This window comes from Garra rufa, chromosome 19, assembly GCF_049309525.1.
Source record: "Garra rufa chromosome 19, GarRuf1.0, whole genome shotgun sequence".
Lineage (NCBI taxonomy): Eukaryota > Metazoa > Chordata > Actinopteri > Cypriniformes > Cyprinidae > Garra > Garra rufa.
Window position 1 is genome coordinate 15,588,537 of NC_133379.1, and position 18,382 is coordinate 15,606,918.

General features: G+C 41.5%; 2 protein-coding genes across 2 annotated transcripts in view; one reads left to right on the forward strand and one right to left on the reverse strand.

The window, feature by feature from the left end:
* Positions 1-14,324, reverse strand: part of taok1b (TAO kinase 1b) — a 36,297-nt gene extending 21,973 nt beyond the window's left edge. The window contains exon 1 of the mRNA XM_073823863.1: positions 13,811-14,324. The gene's annotated coding sequence lies outside the window, so the exon portion shown is untranslated. The remainder of the gene's footprint in view (positions 1-13,810) is intronic.
* A 3,145-nt stretch (positions 14,325-17,469) lies between these two features.
* The window catches only part of pdk3b (pyruvate dehydrogenase kinase, isozyme 3b), a 22,200-nt gene continuing 21,287 nt past the window's right edge, over positions 17,470-18,382 (forward strand). The window contains exon 1 of the mRNA XM_073824863.1: positions 17,470-17,713. Within this exon, the coding sequence (XP_073680964.1) occupies positions 17,611-17,713 (103 nt within the window). The 5' untranslated portion in view covers positions 17,470-17,610. The remainder of the gene's footprint in view (positions 17,714-18,382) is intronic.

Below are 18,382 nucleotides of genomic sequence, written 5' to 3' on the forward strand. Positions count from 1 at the left end.
GTTTAAAACTTTACTTGGTGTCAACATTATGCCACCCTTATAAGCCTGTGATGTTGGTCGAGACCTATTTTTTGGGTGGAACTGTGGAATAGGTACAGATTGGCGATCACATCTTGTGCTGAAACCTAATATGTTGCTGCTTAAAACAAATATACTTTATAAAGTCCATTGTGCGGTCCATTTCAAATCACTGGCCTTTTCACAGTTCTTTATCACTCCTGTGGTGACTGCATTAGTCAAAGCATCTGTGAGTAAACAACATATTTCGCCCTTCAAAACGTGTTCCTTAGACATGTGATTAAGAAGAGAAGCTTGAGTCACAAGACAGGCCGTGGAGAGAGACTACCAAACGCTCAACACCATGACATGCTGGGTTTTCTATCTGTCTCCTCAAAGAAAGGTGCTCAGACAGAACACTACATTTGTATATTTTCTGAAGACAGTGCTGGGGGTTGTTCTATCATAACATGTTTTTGAATTCCAAAGCATTTTTTTTATTGTTGTCAGCATTCTAAAAAACACAGCGCTCAAGTTTATTAAAAAAAGCATCTCTCTAACCTTTCACTTTTTTCATTCTACTGTTCTCCCGCACACATTTTTAAACAAAAACCATTCAGTGTTAATTCCCTTTAAAGGCTGGAATACACTACACAACTTTTAAAAACTGAACAAGGGTCTCATTTATAAAACTCTCCATAGTTTTCATCCTAAAAGTTTACGTACGCACAAAAGCTAGATTTTGGGTGTGCACGAATGTTTTCTGATTTATAAAACCATATGTACTCCCAGTCAGGGAAAAATTTTTGTACGTGTAACTCCAACCCATCTTCTCCCCAAAATCACCGTATATGGAACTTACAATGCCTAGTTTTACTATGCATAACCTTATCTGCATATAATTTCCATGCTCCCATCCACGTGACACCCTGTTTAACACCATCAAAGGTACAAGACATTAGATACAGACTATAAATGCCTTTATTCTTTATTGCTAAAAATCATCCAGTATTCTTATGTTTTAGAATAAATATATCAAAATATCAACAATATACACAACATTTATAAGTCCCCAGACCTTAAAATACTTGGCATCACTTAAGGCTGAAATGAATTACACTTTTGCAATGATTTCCCCCCGATTTACAGTCTGGAGGAGTTGAGGCTAGTTGCCGAAAGGCAAAGCAAGTCTGCAGATTGGAGTTGACAGATTATATAGAAAATCACATAGTATGTGGTTGTCAGAATCTGATGGACAGAATTAGATTTTTTAGCTTCAGACTAGATTCCATCCAGTTGGGGGATATCAAATATGTTTTAAATATGTCGATTTTTGATCACAGCAAACTCATGCAGAAACATGTGCATGCGCAGGAGACACGTGACAAATGAAAACAATGCGTGTTTTAAAATCGGATCAAAATATCAAACATGTTCAATATCCTCCAGATGGAATCATAGTCTGTGACCACCATACACTATGCGATTTCCTATAAAATCTGTTTACTCAAATCTCCAGACTGGTTCTGACTTTCGTCAATTAGTGCCAACTTCTACATACAGAAAAATTGGGGCAAAAATCATGCCTTAAACGGAAAGTTCACTCAAAAATGAAAATTTGATGTTTATCTGCATACCCCCAGGGCATCCAAGATGTAGGTGACTTTGTTTCTTCAGTAGAACACAAACAAAGATTTTTAATTCAAACTGTTGCAGTCTGTCAGTCATATAATGGCAGTCAATGGTCACCAAATCTTTGACAGTAAAAAAAAAAAAAAAAACATACACAGACAAAACCAAATTAAACCCTTCGGCTTGTTACGATACATTGAGGTGTTTAGACACAAAATGATATCCTACAATACAATATCCTTTTAAGACTAGAACATACTACACAACAATGGACCAGATTTTTTGCCCTAAATTGCAGTCTGGAGGACTGATGCTAGTTGCCAAAGTCAGAGCCTGTCTGCAGATTTTGGGTAGTCTTAAGGCCCGTTTACACCAAGAGCAATAACGGTAACTAGTATAAACACAACAATAACTATATTTGCGTCCACACCAGTGAACGGCAACTGTCTGTTTTTGCTGCATTTACACAGCTTCAACCAGTAGATGTCCTTAGCATGCACAGTTTTATCACTTATCAGCTGTAAAAAATAAATAAATAAACGTTCTGAAAGTGATTCCAACAATATCGTTGCCCTGTATCGTTATCGTTGTGATATGAACTCTCTTAAATTCTACGCCATTCTCTTAAATTTGAAATGATTTTTGAATCTTTATAGTTATACAGTTATCATTATCATTCTTAATGTGAACGTGCCTTTAGTGTGAGCTGACAGATTTCAGATTAAAAATCAAAGTATGATGGGCAGAGATCAAACATGTTTAAAAATTTCTGAACTGATTTTTAGAAAATATTTTCATTTGTCATGCATCTCCCAGAGTTTGTTGTTTTCAGAATGACTTGATATTCTGGTAGTGTGTGATTCTGTGATGTCCTATTTGTCTCTGCAACCATTTGCTAAATCAGCAAGAGCATGATGCTGATAATTATTTTAAAATCTCTTCAGATTTTATCCCCCAATCTAATGCAAATTTTCTGTGTCAGGTCGATTAGGAAAATTCTGTGTGGTTTGGATTCGGGGAGTGTTCATCCTACAGTTAACTTACAGTGAAACCCATAAGAGAAAGTATTTCAACATAAAAAAACACTTTATATTCAAGTATCATGTTGTGATTGGCTGACAGCAAAAATCAATATTTCACATAAATCCCTATCTTTACATGTACAGTAATGGCTTTTTTCAGATCAGACCAACAATCCCCACAGGGCACAATCTTGCACAGTAAGCCTAATTAACTGTGTTGACTTTACTGACTGATTCGGTTCATGAAAAACTTCTTCCAGAAATATCAAACACTATTAGCTTATTCCACATGTAGCCTCTAAGAAAAACTGCTGAATTTCTCACTACTGATGCTCCTCTGGGACTAAACAGAAACAGCTCAGCATTCATTAGGCTATGGAGAATATTGTCATGCACCAGAGAATATTTCTAATGTACATTATTGATCTTCACACTGCATGTTTGAAATTCATCTTCCAACACCGGCTTACATAATAATTATAATTACAGGTTTATCTTTTTTTATAGATACCGTCTAAAACAAACTGTACTTAAACACTGGGTAATTTGGAAAATTGCATTTCAGATGAAATCTAAATAAAAATTAAAAACTATAGTAACTTAAAAAGATCATAAGCAACAGCACAATCTATCGTAAAACACATGGGTTGCTCTATGGCATGCTGGGTGGCACTGAATTCAGTAAAGCTGAGCACTGCAGGCATGTAAGGAAACTGTGTAAATAATATTAATTGCGGTTAACTAGCAGTCCATGGCCCATCTTAACTAGGGCCTGGGTCTCGGATAAGCAACATTTTGTTGTACTGCAGGCCTAAACACGACAGAAGCTCAGCAAGACAGTCTGAGACACAGACTAGTAACTCCAGTGTGACACAGACAGGAACTTGGCCATGATCTCTCCAGTTAGTCTCTGTGGGAATTCCCTTCAACACACTTAAAAAAAATGAGCTAGCGTGATCTGCTGGCCCTTAATCTTTAATAAGCAGTGTGATTAAAAATTTAGATTTGCCAGGTCTTAACCTCTGTGAGGAATTCACACCACGATTAAATCACTGTCACATAACACGCTGCTACCTTCTCAACACACAGTCAGAAGAAAGCAGACATAAAGAACATCTTTTACAAAACCTTTCAGCCAATTTTAAAAACAACAAACTAGAACAGATACATTTCTGAAGCATATCATTTACTCTGAGGTCACGCTAGTGCAGAATGATTGCAAGCATACTGACATTCTTCCAGACAGCACTAACAGGAAATGCACAGATTAAACACTTTAATAGCTGCAAAGAGATTAGCCATCACATCGAGCTTAGACACCTTAGACACAATTCAGCACCACAAAAACTGTTAACTGACAAATATTACATTTCCAGGGAGTGTAAATAAATGAATTGCAAAATGATACAATCAATGTCCATCTGTTTGTTCCAGGGAGTTATGAAATAGTTTGAAAGGGAGTATTTCATAAATAATCAAGTTTTCTGCTGTGTTATTTGGAAACCAACTATAACAAAGAATAACAAGGAATTTATTTTTAAATGTTCTACTGCTGAAACATTAAAAAAAATAACTCCAATAAGTCAAACAAAAGGTGAAGTCAAGCAGAGAGTTCAAGTTCATTTTGTGGCATTCCAGTGTGTACCATTGACAACTCAGGCATTTTAACTATCCATGGTATTCCAACTCATCTTATACATGCTTAGATTGTTTCCTTAAAGGAATAGTTTGTTATTTACCCCTCTTGTCATTCCAAACATCCTTCCTCATGTCATGTTGGAGAAATGCTGCAGACACAGCTATTTCCAAATCAATGACAGTTTAGTGACCATGACTATCAATGATACATTCATAGTTCTCTTACGAGAGGTCTCTCGTACTGCGTAAGCGTTAAGCTTACGCTTGGGGAAAATCCTTTCCGCGAGAGATATTGAAGCCAAAAAATTATCCTTAATTTTGTATTAATGTAAAACGCGTTGCCGCAGTGAGCAGACATAGGCGAGGCGTATTGCTTGCCTATTGGCTGCTCTGCAGCAACTGCAGCACCTATCGAGCGAAGCTTGGCGCGAAACCAGCTCCAATGAGAGCCTTTCGCGCCTAATACGTCATCTCCCGCCGAAAGTGGCGTGATCCAAGCCTATAAATATCGCTCGAAGGTAGCTACACTCTGATTTTTTCATCCTTCAAGCGAAGCTCACGCATCGCTGGAGCCGGAGAAGAAGCCGCCGTCGACTGCAAGCATCTCAGCGGGACGAGCCATTGGAACTGCTGGCCACGCCGCCTTCCGTGCCTTCCTGCTGCGCTTTCCGGCGCCTATATCCTTTATAATCCTTTATAATCTACAGTGTGTGTCGCCGCTGCGATACACACTGTTTCTCTAAGAGAGCAAAGTGTCTTTTTAAAGATGCTTTCATACGGCTCGTGCAGATGCCAATGGCGACTCTGAGGACTTGCCTTGCCTTCTTCACTGAGACTGCTCCCCCGCCCGCGCGGTGTCGCGCCGTAAAAAGCGCTGTGCCCAGCGGGCCCCGGACCCTTCCTCCAGCCGACAAAGCTCGCCGGTTCGCGCGCCTGCTTCATCGACCTCGTCAGCCTCTGTTCCGGACGTAAAGCGGCCGCTGTATGCCACCGCTTCCATCGACGCCGCTGACGAGGGGGGCCATGAAGGAGGAAGAGGATTTCCGTTTCCCGCCAAAGCGGGAACGCGCATGCTGCTCAGAAGAGGCGATAGCAGCCCACTTATGTCTGCCCTCCGCTGGACGGCGTGCTAAGTCGGCCCTCCCCTCTAAAGCTTGCCGTCAGACGTCAAACCTGCTTCTCCGCGCTCTCGCCGCCGCCTAGCCGCGTCAGCGCTGCGTAACATGGTCTCTCACCGTTGCTGAGAGGCACCCGTGGTTAACGCTTTCTGACGTTTTTCTCGTCTGGCCGCCGCCCCGCCAGAGGCGGCCCGCGGCCCAGGATTGAGTTGAAACCTGAGCCTCCGAAATCGTCCTAGCACATCTGGGAAAACGACAGTGTACGAGTCCCGCGGTTGCCGGACCCCCACCAAAGTTATTCGCTCGTCCAGTTCCAGGAAATGTGACTGTTCCAGTGTTTTCTGCAGCCAACAAACCGGCTCCGTCGCCCGTTTGCCTGCACACAAAAGTCGTTCCCACAGCTACACAGATAAACCCCCAATAAAGTGTATTATCTGGTGTCCCGGCCACGGCCGATGGTGTTTCATGTGTCGTATGAATATGCCCACTAACCAGTGCTCATCTCTACACACAAACACAGCGCACATAAAATCAACTCAGATCGATTGCGCGTCACACGTGGTAAATGTGCCCGCTTCACAGTGCCCACAGACACCACATTATGCACTGTTGGTTTCTGTAAAAACGAAACCAACAGTGCATTAACTCTATGCTTTGGGATGTTGAATGTGCCCGCTTCACAGTGCTCACAGACACCTCATTATGCACGTCAACCGGTTTCTGTTAAAACGAAACCAACAGTGCATCCGCTCTATGCAGGCGAACGTTGTTTTGGAGTGTTAAATGTGCCCGCTTCACAGTGCTCACAGACACCTCATTATGCACGTCAACCGGTTTCTGTAAAAACGAAACCAGGAGTGCGTTCGCTCTATGCAGGCGAACGCTGTTTGGAGTGTTGAACGCCGGTGCGCGAGTTGCCAGACTCCCACCGAAAGTATTCGCTCGCTCAGCTCCAAGAAATGTGGCTGTTCCAGCGTTATCCGCAGTCATCAAGCCGGCGCTGCAGCCTGCTTGTCTGCACTCAAGAGCCGTTCTCACGGCTACCCAATTAAATCCTCAAAGGAGTGTATTTTCGGGTGTTCCGGCCATAGCCGAAGGTGTTTTGTGTGTAGCTCGCATGCACATACACATGAGCACATCCTGTCATACAAAACCCGCGCACATAAAGTCGACCCGAATCGGCTGCGCTTCACATGTGATAAATGTGCCCACCCCAGAGTGCCCACACATATCACATCAGGCAGGTCTTACGGTTTCTGTAAAAACGAACCGGACGACGCCCCGTCTACACGGCTAAAGGCTGCGCTGAGTGTGTTGAATGTGCCCGTTACTACGCAACCACATATACACACAAAGATAGCAGTCCCCGCGGTCAGTGTACCCCGAGCCTCGAATGTCACAGTCACTCGTGCGTCACAACGCACCGAAGCGACTCCGTTATTGACAGATCGGAGCGCGCTTCGCACCTACCCCCTTGCGTTACAGGTAAATGCATGGGAAAAGCTCCCAGGGGTTTCACAATGGGTGCTGGACATTATTAAAGGAGGCTATTCGCTACAGTTTCACCGACTTCGCATGTGGTATATGTGCCCACCCCAGAGTGCCCACACATATTACATCAGGCAGGTCTTACGGTTTCTGTAAACCGGACGACGCCCAGTCTACGCGGCTTAAAGCTGCATCGAGTGTGTTAAATGTGCCGTTACCACGCAACCACATATACACACAGAGAAAGCAGTCCCCGCGGTCAGCGTACCCCGAGCCTTGCATGTCACAGACACCGAAGCGGCTCCGTTAGTAACAGATCGGAGCGCGCTTCGCACCCACCCCCTCGCATTACATGATAGATGCATGGGAAAAACTCCCAGGGGTCTCAAAATGGGTGCTGGACATTATAAAGAGAGGCTATTCGCTCCAGTTTCGACGACGCCCTCGCCGTTACACGGCACGCGTCGAGACCACGATAAAGGCAGATGCAGCACACCTGCTACGAGCCGAAGTGACCACTAGATCTAAGGCAACTGAACAAAGCGCTAGTGAAGCGAAAGTTCAGAATGCTCACAACCAAGAAAATCCTCGCACAAGTGTGCCGAGGAGACTGGTTTGTGTCAGTGGATCTGAAAGACGCGTATTTTCAAATACAGATAGCGTCGCGTCACAGGCGATTTTTGAGATTCGCCTTCGAGGGCCAAGCTTATCAGTACACAGTCCTGCCATTCGGTTTGTCCCTAGCACCCCGTACATTTACGAAGTGCATGGACGCAGCACTCGCCCCGCTCAGACAGAAAGGCGTGCGAATACTGAACTATTTGGACGATTGGCTGATTTTAGCGCAATCTCACTCAATGCTCAGGGAACACACGACCATGTTACTCGATCACCTCGAGAACTTGGGTTTGAAAGTCAATTGGGAGAAAAGCTCGCTGAACCCCAGCCAGAATATCTCCTTCCTGGGCATAGAAGTGGACTCGCTGGCAATGACAGCGAAGCTTTCGTCAGTGCGCGCGCTGAACATTCAGAGAGCAGTGAGCGCGCTCTGCTGCAGCGCGTCTGCCCCGCTCAAGACCTTTCAAAGAGTGTTAGGTCTTATGGCGTCAGCATCATCAGTTCTACAGTTAGGGATGCTCTGTATGCGCCCACTGCAGTTCTGGCTGAGAGCGCGAGTGCCGCGCCAAGCGTGGGCGTCCGGTCGACTCCGTCTCACGATCAATCAGAGATGCGTTACAGCCCTGATGCCGTGGAGAACAGCCGGCTGGTACCAAACAGGTGTCACTCTAGAGAGACCCTCGAAGGTGAAAGTAGTGTCCACGGACGCGTCCACCTCGGGATGGGGAGCGCTCCTAGACGGCAGACCGTCGTTCGGCCAGTGGTCAGAACGCGAGAAATCGCTGCATATCAACTGCCTCGAAATGATGGCAGTGGAGAATGCGCTGACATATTTTCTTCCTTTATTGAAGGGAAGTCATGTATTAGTCCGCTCCGACAACATATCGGTAGTGGCTTACATAAAACGCCAGGGCGGTCTCAGGTCCAGAAAACTACATGCACTTGCAGAACGCCTTCTGGTATGGGTTCATCGCAACCTGCGCTCGCTGAGGGCAGCGCACGTGCGGGGGACCCTAAATGTAGGACCAGACAGACTGTCCAGGAACAATGTTCCGGCGGGCGAATGGTCGCTGCACCCTCAGACGGTGCAGCTATTATGGAAAACATTCGGCAGAGCGGAGATAGATCTATTTGCATCTCAGGACAACGCTCATTGTCTAGAATTCTTTTCCAAAGCCAAGGACGCGCTAGCCCATGCGTGGCCCCGCCGTCCTCTTTATGCTTTTCCCCCAGTCTCTCTCCTACCTCAGGTGATAGAGAGGGTGAAGGAGGAAGGGTGTGCAATACTGCTAATAGCGCCGTTTTGGGGGAACCAGCCTTGGTTCCCAGCGCTGATGCAGATGACGAGCATCGCACCGTGGCCAATACCTGTGAGGAGAGACCTCCTCTCGCAGGCGGGCGGCGCGATTTGGCACCCTCACCCCGAGCTGTGGTCCCTTCATGTATGGGTCACCAGGGAATATATGATGAACTCCCCACAGGAGTGATATCAACGATCACACAGGCTAGGGCGCCATCTACTAGACGGCTCTATGCCTCGAAGTGGTCGATATTTGCGGACTGGTGCACAGCCCGCGGATCCTCACCCACAGACTGTGGAGTGACAGATGTACTTTCCTTCCTACAAGAGCTGCTGGACAAGGGCAGGTCCCCGTCCACGCTCAAAGTTTATGTGGCGGCCATAGCAGCGTTCTCGATGACAACGCTAGGTCAGTCAATAGGGAGGAATGATTTAATCATACGCTTCCTTAGGGGAGCTAAGAGATTAAATCCACCCAGACCGCCTTCAGTCCCAACTTGGGACCTTTCTGTGGTGCTGGACGCTATGAAGGGCGGACCATTCGAACCACTGCAGGCGGCTGAATTAAAATATCTGTCTCTTAAGGCTATATTCCTCCTAGCGCTCGCTTCAGTGAAGCGCGTAGGAGATTTGCACGCGCTCTCCGTGGGCGCGACATGCATGGAGTTTGGACCTAACGACTCTAAAGTTATACTCAAACCCAAGCATGGATATGTGCCAAAGTCTATTAACACACCGTTTAGAGCACAGGTCATCGCACTGTCTGCTCTGCCGGTTGGGAATGAAGAGGCTGACGCGAGACTCTTATGTCCAGTGAGAGCGCTAAGAGTCTATGTGTCTCGCACGTCTGCTTTTAGACAGACAGAACAGCTGTTCGTCTCGTTTTACGGGCATTCTAAAGGAATGGCTGCGTCAAAACAGACTTTATCCAGATGGATAGTGGATGCTATTGCACTGGCGTACGAGTCCAAGGGCATGCGATGCCCGCTGGGTGTCAGAGCACATTCCACGAGGGGCGTGGCCTCGTCGTGGGCTTGGTCGAGTGGAATTAACCTGCAAGACATTTGTACGGCGGCAGGCTGGGCCTCTCCGTCTACATTCATAAGATTCTACAACTTGGAGGTTCCCGCCCTACAGGCCAAGTTGCTATCGGTCTAGATATTAACAGATATCTAGACCCATGTTCCAAGTTTATCCAGGTCGTTTACCTGCCCGGATATACCAGGAGCCAGTGTTTCTAGGGTCCTAATCCCCTTATATGTTCAAGCACGTTCAAACACTATATGAACCCCGGGCTATTCGCCCTCGGGTCTATGGCATCAGATCTTGGCATGCACGGCGTTTTACATGGGGTCCCCAAGCGTAAGCTTAACGCTTACGCAGTACGAGAGACCTCTCGTAAGAGAACGTACTCGGTTACTAACGTAACCTCGGTTCTCTCAGAGAGGGAACGAGTACTGCGTACCTTGCCGTGCAAGCGCGTGCTCTGGGCGCTTTTATGATGAAAAAACCAGAGTGTAGCTACCTTCGAGCGATATTTATAGGCTTGGATCACGCCACTTTCGGCGGGAGATGACGTATTAGGCGCGAAAGGCTCTCATTGGAGCTGGTTTCGCGCCAAGCCTCGCTCGATAGGTGCTGCAGTTGCTGCAGAGCAGCCAATAGGCAAGCAATACGCCTCGCCTATGTCTGCTCACTGCGGCAACGCGTTTTACATTAATACAAAATTAAGGATAATTTTTTGGCTTCAATATCTCTCGCGGAAAGGATTTTCCCCAAGCGTAAGCTTAACGCTTACGCAGTACTCGTTCCCTCTCTGAGAGAACCGAGGTTACGTTAGTAACCGAGTACGTTTTCTTTAGCAACAGAAAAGCAGTAATATTTCATTTTGGGGTGAATTATAGCTTTAACAAAGAAGGACTAGGTTTACTTGCAGAAGACTGTCTGTATAGTTATAGTGTATTTTGTTAGAATTCACATTAATAAATCTTCACAGACAGACAATGTTGTAAAAATCCCTTTGTTGTTTTTCTCAGCTGGTAATGTCACAGTGAAGTATCAAAATGATACTAGACAACACCAGACGTGTTCTTTCCAGCTTGTCTGTGCAAAACAGCATGACTGTCCTTCACTGGAAGCCTCCTGTATTGATCAAGATCTCTGCTGTTAAAACTGTTCACATGACAGAAGGTTCCTCCTTCCTGGTGCAGGTTTCCAGTTTGATTCTCTAAAGGTGACATTCTCACACACTAATCAAGTTCCCACCTGCTAGACAAATGGGTTTGGTTGGGTTTTAACATCATACTAGCTTCCTTGGCAATTATCTTGGTTTAACAAAAGTTTAAATAATATAAAAGGTATATAAGGTTTTTAAAGTTTGCTTTAGATAAAAACTCAAATGGATTTAGGCTTGACTCAGTTACAAAAAAAATCTGGGAGTTTGTAAGGGGAATAACATAATTTTCTTAAGAGAATTTAAACCAGCACAATTCAATACAAAATGTTTAAAAGATGCTGGATTCTATTATGAAGAGCATATTGGTGGATCTTCTTTTAATACTAAAAACGGTTGTGTGATTCTGGAATGTCATACACAGTGTTGAATAGATGATCTGATCCCAGCAATCACTGAAAATAAAAACATGACTTTTTCATAATACGGTTAATTTTATACTGTTTGTTGTTGATACACTAATCCCATTCATCATCTCATTGCTGATGGCATAAAATACTGGAAGTTTTAAGATCCGAGGCTAGATAAATGCATTTTTGAATAGCCTGTGAGAGACTGTATTAAATATGCTGTGCATGCCATATTAGGATGTTTATTTATGTACATTCAAAACAAAATTATTAGATACAGTAAATCAAATCACAGCAAGGTCATGATCTCTCATAAATGACTGTCATGCTCCCAGTCCCATTAGTTCTGTGTACAAAAACAGTAATGCAAACATAGGCTGATATAAGCATTGTGCAGATCTTGACATGCAGTAAAATATTTGCGATTCTGAATGGCTATTAATCTCTGAAATATTAGCCAAAGCAGGGTGACTTATGTTTTTATTACCAAGATAAATAACTGAGAATTAGTCTACTCAACACACTCAACGCAGGTATCAAAGTAACCGTCACAATATTAAACAACAGAAAAAATAGCATGCATCATCAAGATAATAAAACACTGAAAAAAGGGCCATTACAGACATCATCAACATTAAGAATTCGCAATTAATGCCAAGCAAAAAAGAGAACTGATGAGCAGGAGTTCAAACAAAAAGTGATTTATAATGGATGATCTAGAGAAGTAATTGCTGTTGTTTGCTAATTCCTTTGTAATAACTAGACTGGCTGGTAGCCTACAGCAATGCAACCCATTAAAATATTATTGAATATATCATTATTAATCATTATAATTTACCCTTCAAAAATGTGCGCCTGAAAGCCTAATCTTATTACATTTATCAATAATTGACGACTGTTGTATATCACTATACAAAAAGCATGATGCAGTTCATATGTTCATATGTCAGAAAGTGTAAAATATATAATAACTGCTCCCAAAATTAAGGTGTAAAATTAAACCAAAATGAATCACACCTTTGCCACTTTACCACAAAGGTAAACAACAGGGAATTAAAGTCAATTTTTGGCACACAAAATTTGTACCCAAAATATTTAGTCATCGCATCCTTGGAGAAAAAAAACACTAGGCATTCAATTCACAGCTAAAGCAAGTAACGTACATTAGAAAGGCTTGCAACCAGATACAAAAACAAGCGCATGTGCGCCTTGTTAAACAAAAGATACGACTGAAAAAAATAAATGTATCATTCATTCAGTATGGCATGTACATTGAGATATTTTAACATGCAAATAATTACTCAACTCCATATAAGCACATAGAATTTCGTATGTATACACACCGATTGATCCACTTTGACAAAGAATGGGAAGAGCAGCGCAGTCTCAATAAGCAATCAATTTTCAGGCTGAGCTTCTTTCAGCTCTGAGACAATGCTGTTTGAAAGTGATCTATTAAATAGCGGTAACTACGCTAATAAGTGACCTGTATTGTCCCAAGGCCAGGTGACTATCATGAATGATGCTTTAAATATGTATGGAGAAGAGTACAAGGGCTGCTGGCCAGTCCAATGTGTTACGCAATGTCAACACTCTGAGATGAGGAATGCGGCGCGCGTCACTGAATGCAGCTCACAACAAGGGAATACCCAGCTCGATAAACCAGGGCTTTAATCAACTGATTACTTGTCATAACAGAGCTGTGGATAGTTAATTTATATAATGAGAAAAGGCACTGTTACTAGGCCCTAAAAGGCTTGTTTTTATTTAGTTATCAACGCCTGCTGTTGGAAACAGTGCAGTGAAACTGGGAGGGAGTGTCATTGCAATAATATGCGACACTGGACATTGTGGTAAAAACAATGCGGTTAGTTTCTATTTTTTAAGATTAATTAAGAACAATTCAATTTAAAAAGTACAATTCAGAAACAAAATTACAATGTTTTCCCTCACCTCCTGGTTTAATCCTTCAAAGCAGGGAACAACTGCCAAGTTTAAACATTTGGCAAGTTAGATAAACAAAAGCAGTCTATTCTACACATGAATGTCAAAGTAAATTTACCAATATAAACCAACATCACCCTAAACCAAGTTTGTCAACCCTACATGCTGGTACAAACAAAACTACACTTACATATTCAGCAGCATCTTAAACGTCAACAGCTATTCGAGAAAGAAGAAACGTTTAAGTATGTAGTTTGTTTGTTTGTTTGTTTGTTTTACGCGATTAAACAACGCCAAAAGTTGTAGACCAAACCCAACTTAGCCATATTAGCCACATATTAGCTGAGCAGTTAGTGGAATGTCAGCGAACTTCCCACGACGACAAAATACTGCCACAACCGCAACGAGACATCGGTAAGGTCCTGACAAGAACAGATAAACGGCTCGTTTGAGGGTGTAGTTGAACTCACCCGTCCACCAGGCCAGGTTTGAGCGGACTCCAGGAGAAAACCTCAGCGTGCTAATGTGGCTAACTTAGCCCACACCAGCTATCCTGGGTGGAACAGTTAGTGAGAATTCAGGAGAAAAGTGTAAACAAAATCACTTCTTGTTTATTCCTTTGGACATTCGACAGATCGTATAGTGAAGAAGAAGAGTCGGTGTATTTACAGTATCCAGGCCGTCCGGACTGACAGTGCTAAAGGTGATGACTCACAGGGAATATAAACTAAATCAGCTGTGGCCAGTTTACAGCTAACTCTCCACTCCCAGTCACTTCCAAAAAATGGCGGCGGGTAGTTTTCACCTCCTTCACTTCGTGGAAAACACGGGAGAAATTGTATAGGTAGATCTCTAAGCAGCACCATGGGCGCCCTCCGTAACCACCCGAGATATGACAGCCCTTCAACGTCGCCTCGGCCGTAAAAGTTCTTCATGCGTGGCGCGTCTGTCGTGTGGCCGGGCAGTGATTTTCATCTCTCTCTCTCTCTCTCTCTCTCTCTCTCTCTCTATCCCTCCCTCCCTTTCTCTCTATCCCTCCCTCCCTTTCTCTCTATCCACTCCTACTGCAATCCAACCAGCACAGGGGCCGTTAACGCAAGTGTAGTAGCGATGTTCGATTCCTGAACCAATCGTTCCTTGGAGTCGGATCTTTTCGATGCATCGGTTAAATCGGTTTGAATTAATCGGACTAAATCGGTCCGACCGGATCTTAAATCAGCTATCAATTGGTTATGAGACGAAGATGATGAAGCAAGAGATAAATTACTTTAATATTAATTTAATGTTGATTTCACTACTTCAATACTGATTTGAGGAAATGTTATGGCACGGTCACATTAACAAAATTCCGCAGCCATAAAAGAGCCATTGTCTTTTTCCAATAATGTAGAGATATATGAAGCATAACTCATAAGCAAAGCACTTTCAAACCAAGCAGATTTCTGTTGATAAATATTGCGAAATCTGCACAGTTGAAATCTTTCGCCTTCATGCGAAATTCTAGATTATAAATGACAGTATGTTATGCGATAAATATGAAACATTCCAGTGAAATATAACTAGTGTGACAGTTTAATCAACAGACATAACGTTTTTCATTTTAAAGGTTTTAACAAAAAAATAATCATCATTTTGGATTTTGAACATGCTAAAACATGCTATAATTTAAAAAGTAAACGCATTCACAAAATTTAGAACAGTTCTAAATCACTCTTTGATTTATGATGTCTGTAGCAAACTAAACTGGTTGGCTAAACCTGAAATTCTAGGCTAAATAAACACTCTTATTAAACGTATTAAAACGAAATAATATTGTAATAAAATATGTATGTGCGTGCAGGTGTCTTTATTGGGAAGTTTTAAAGTATACAACACCGGATCGCTGAATCGCTCTTTTGAACCTGTTCAAAAGAACCGACTCGTCGGAATGATTCGGACAAGACTCTAGTGATGATTTACTAGAGAGAGGCGTTCACAACCAGCTGGGCGGGGACAAAACAAGTACCAACTTTTGGAGGTGAGCTGTTTTCTTCAGTGGTAACTGCACCAAAGAAACGTCATTGTCGGAATCTCAAAGTAGGCAGAAGGCTTAGATAAAAAAAAGCAAAAAAAAAAAAAAAAAAAAAAGCAATTAATCTGTCCTCAAAAACCCTGCAATGTCCAAACCATCCATGCTTATCACTTATGCTCACTATACGTTTTTTTTTCTTCAGGAAATGTTTGGTTTTGTATAGAACAGAGGACTAGTTCAGTGTTTTTATCCTGGTGAGAGTGAAGAGACTGTAGTTGTGTGCTGAGCTTATTAGCTGATTAACATGTAACATTAGGCTTGGTTGCCACAAATAGCTCTAAGCCACCCGCCGGTCAACAAATTCATATATTCCCACACTGCCCAGATAATAACCAACTCATAGAGCCAAACCCAAAAGCATTGCTTTCTTTTTCTTTCTGATTCACTGTACAATATAATCTGGCATAACATGTATCCATACCTATGTAAAACATGCCTGGGCTGTCTCATAAATGTGACAGACAGGCAAAACAGGTTTTATGAACTTGAGATCTGTTGTGGTTGACACAGATGAGTCGGCACACATCCGTTAATATTTCTTTGTAGCCTACTTTATTGTTGACAGCCTTTCATTTTTGTGTGAGACCTACTTGCTAAAATAAAATAAAGTGAAAAATAAAGCAGCATATTAACAAACAATTTCTCAATTAAAAATAGAGGGAAATATGACACTGTCTCTTATACTGTTGCAGTTTTACTTTAACTATTCAGCAATTTGTGATTTATCCTGTAGATGGAGATATTGTAAAATCTTGCTTCCCATTTGCCAGAAAGGTTTTTTGTTATTATACTTAAGGGTTGCTTATATGTTATTATGTATTATATAAGTGCAATATTTCTTGCCATAGTCCTATAACTTCAACACCTTTTTTCTTAATTTCTTTGATCTAGTTTTTAATAATAAAAAATCGATATTGCAAGTGAATGAAATAATTATATTAAACCGTATTTTATTTGTATTGTATCTGTATAAGGTGTTTGGCAGATTGTGTTTATTAAATTTCTGTGAGCATATTGATTAAATAAACTTGTTGGTTTATTTGAGATGTATTTTTAGACCACTGTTCACAATAAATATGGTAGCTAATTGCAAGCATCACATATGCAGTAAAATTTGAACATTAGACAAGTTTAAAGGAATAGTTCATCCAAAAATGATTTGGAAAAACATTTCCTGAAAATCTACTCAGGCCATTCAAGATGTTGATGAGTTTGTTTTTTCATAGAACAGATTTGGAGAAACTTAGAATTGCATTACTTGTTCACCAATGGATCCTCTGCAATGAATGTGTGCCATCAGAGTCCAAACAGCTGATAAAAATATCACAATAACCCACAAGTACTCCACACAACTCCAGTCCGTCAAATAACATCTTGTAAAGTGAAAAGCTGCATGTTTCTGTGCATGTTCTGGATAAAATAAGTCCTTTATTCATAATGTTGCTTTCTCCCATTCCCATTTAAATATACAAAAACTGTCTTAATCTATGGGCCTTAACACCTTAACATATCATGTGCATTATGTACTTTTAAAGAGCCTATAAGGTAAAACTAATAAGAAAAAAGTGTCTGAAACATTTCTAATTTATTTTACATCATATTGTACATAGAATTGGTTAGTTCTTAAAATGAACCTGAAGCTTTGGTCCAAAATGTCCACAAAAATGTAAAAAAAAAAAAAAAAAAAAAGCATAAATTAATTACTGTCGTATAGATGTGCACCACTGTAACAGTGAAACAATGTAAGCTATATCTGTTAATACCTGCAGGCTCTACTGATTGTTTGTGTGTTGTCTTTATTATATTTTCAACTCAAATCCAAGGTCACTAATGAAGCTCATGATTTATTTTTTTATTAATTGATTTCCTATTAATGGCTATTGAATGGTCTATTGAACCCTGTATAACAGTTTGCACAAAATAGAAGCTTAAAGCGGGTACTTGGCAGTATATTAAATTCCATCCCCTATCTGGCAAACTGTGTAATCGACCCTACAAGTAATAACACGCGCTGTCATGTCACGTGATGTGGATCACACGATTCTGCGTGATAAAAAGCGCTGCAACCACGCTGTCGCTATAGAAACAAAATGGATCGTAAACTGTTGATTGAGTAAAATACGACATTCAGTCCACTTCAAGTCGGCAGTGAGCGCTGTACTCGAGCCGTAAGGTTGTTGACTGACTTAATTCCTAATAATGAAACTGTTTACCTACTTGCTGAAAGATGTCACGCACAAAATCGAGTATTATTCAAGGTTCTCACCCTCACCGATGTCAATCAAGCAATTTCTGGATTTTGGTAAGTAATGAAATATTGTAATAAATGCATACCTTAGAGTTAAAGAACCGCTACTAATGCAACAGTGTACGATTAATGTACGATTGTCTCGTGCTGAACCTGCCTTCAGTGATTTCTACTGCGCCTTATGTTAAATATTTTGTTTTTAATCTCACCACATATTCCGTTTGACTTAATCAACATGTTGTCTAAATTTATGCTGTATATTAACTTGAATGTTAAGGTCAAGTGAAAGCTAAAGCTCTGTTGGCACAGCACTGCCATTCACTAAATAAAAATAGACTTTCCATTACAAATCACACCTCTGTCATAACTTTATGAACATGATCCAGTTTTGCAAAGGATAACACGTGCTTTTGGTACACGTATACGTGCTTTTTGTAATAAATGCATTATTACAAAACGTATAACTCAAAAGAGTCCTATGTATGGTTCTGTTATGCATAATGTCCAACATACAATACCAGTCAAAAGTTAGAAAGATAGAAAAAATATATACATTAAATATACATTAGGCATTTATAAAAAAAAAAAAAAAATATATATATATATATATATATATATATATATATATATATATATATATATATATATATATATATATATATATATATATATATATATATATATATAATATATATATATATATATATATATATATATATATAT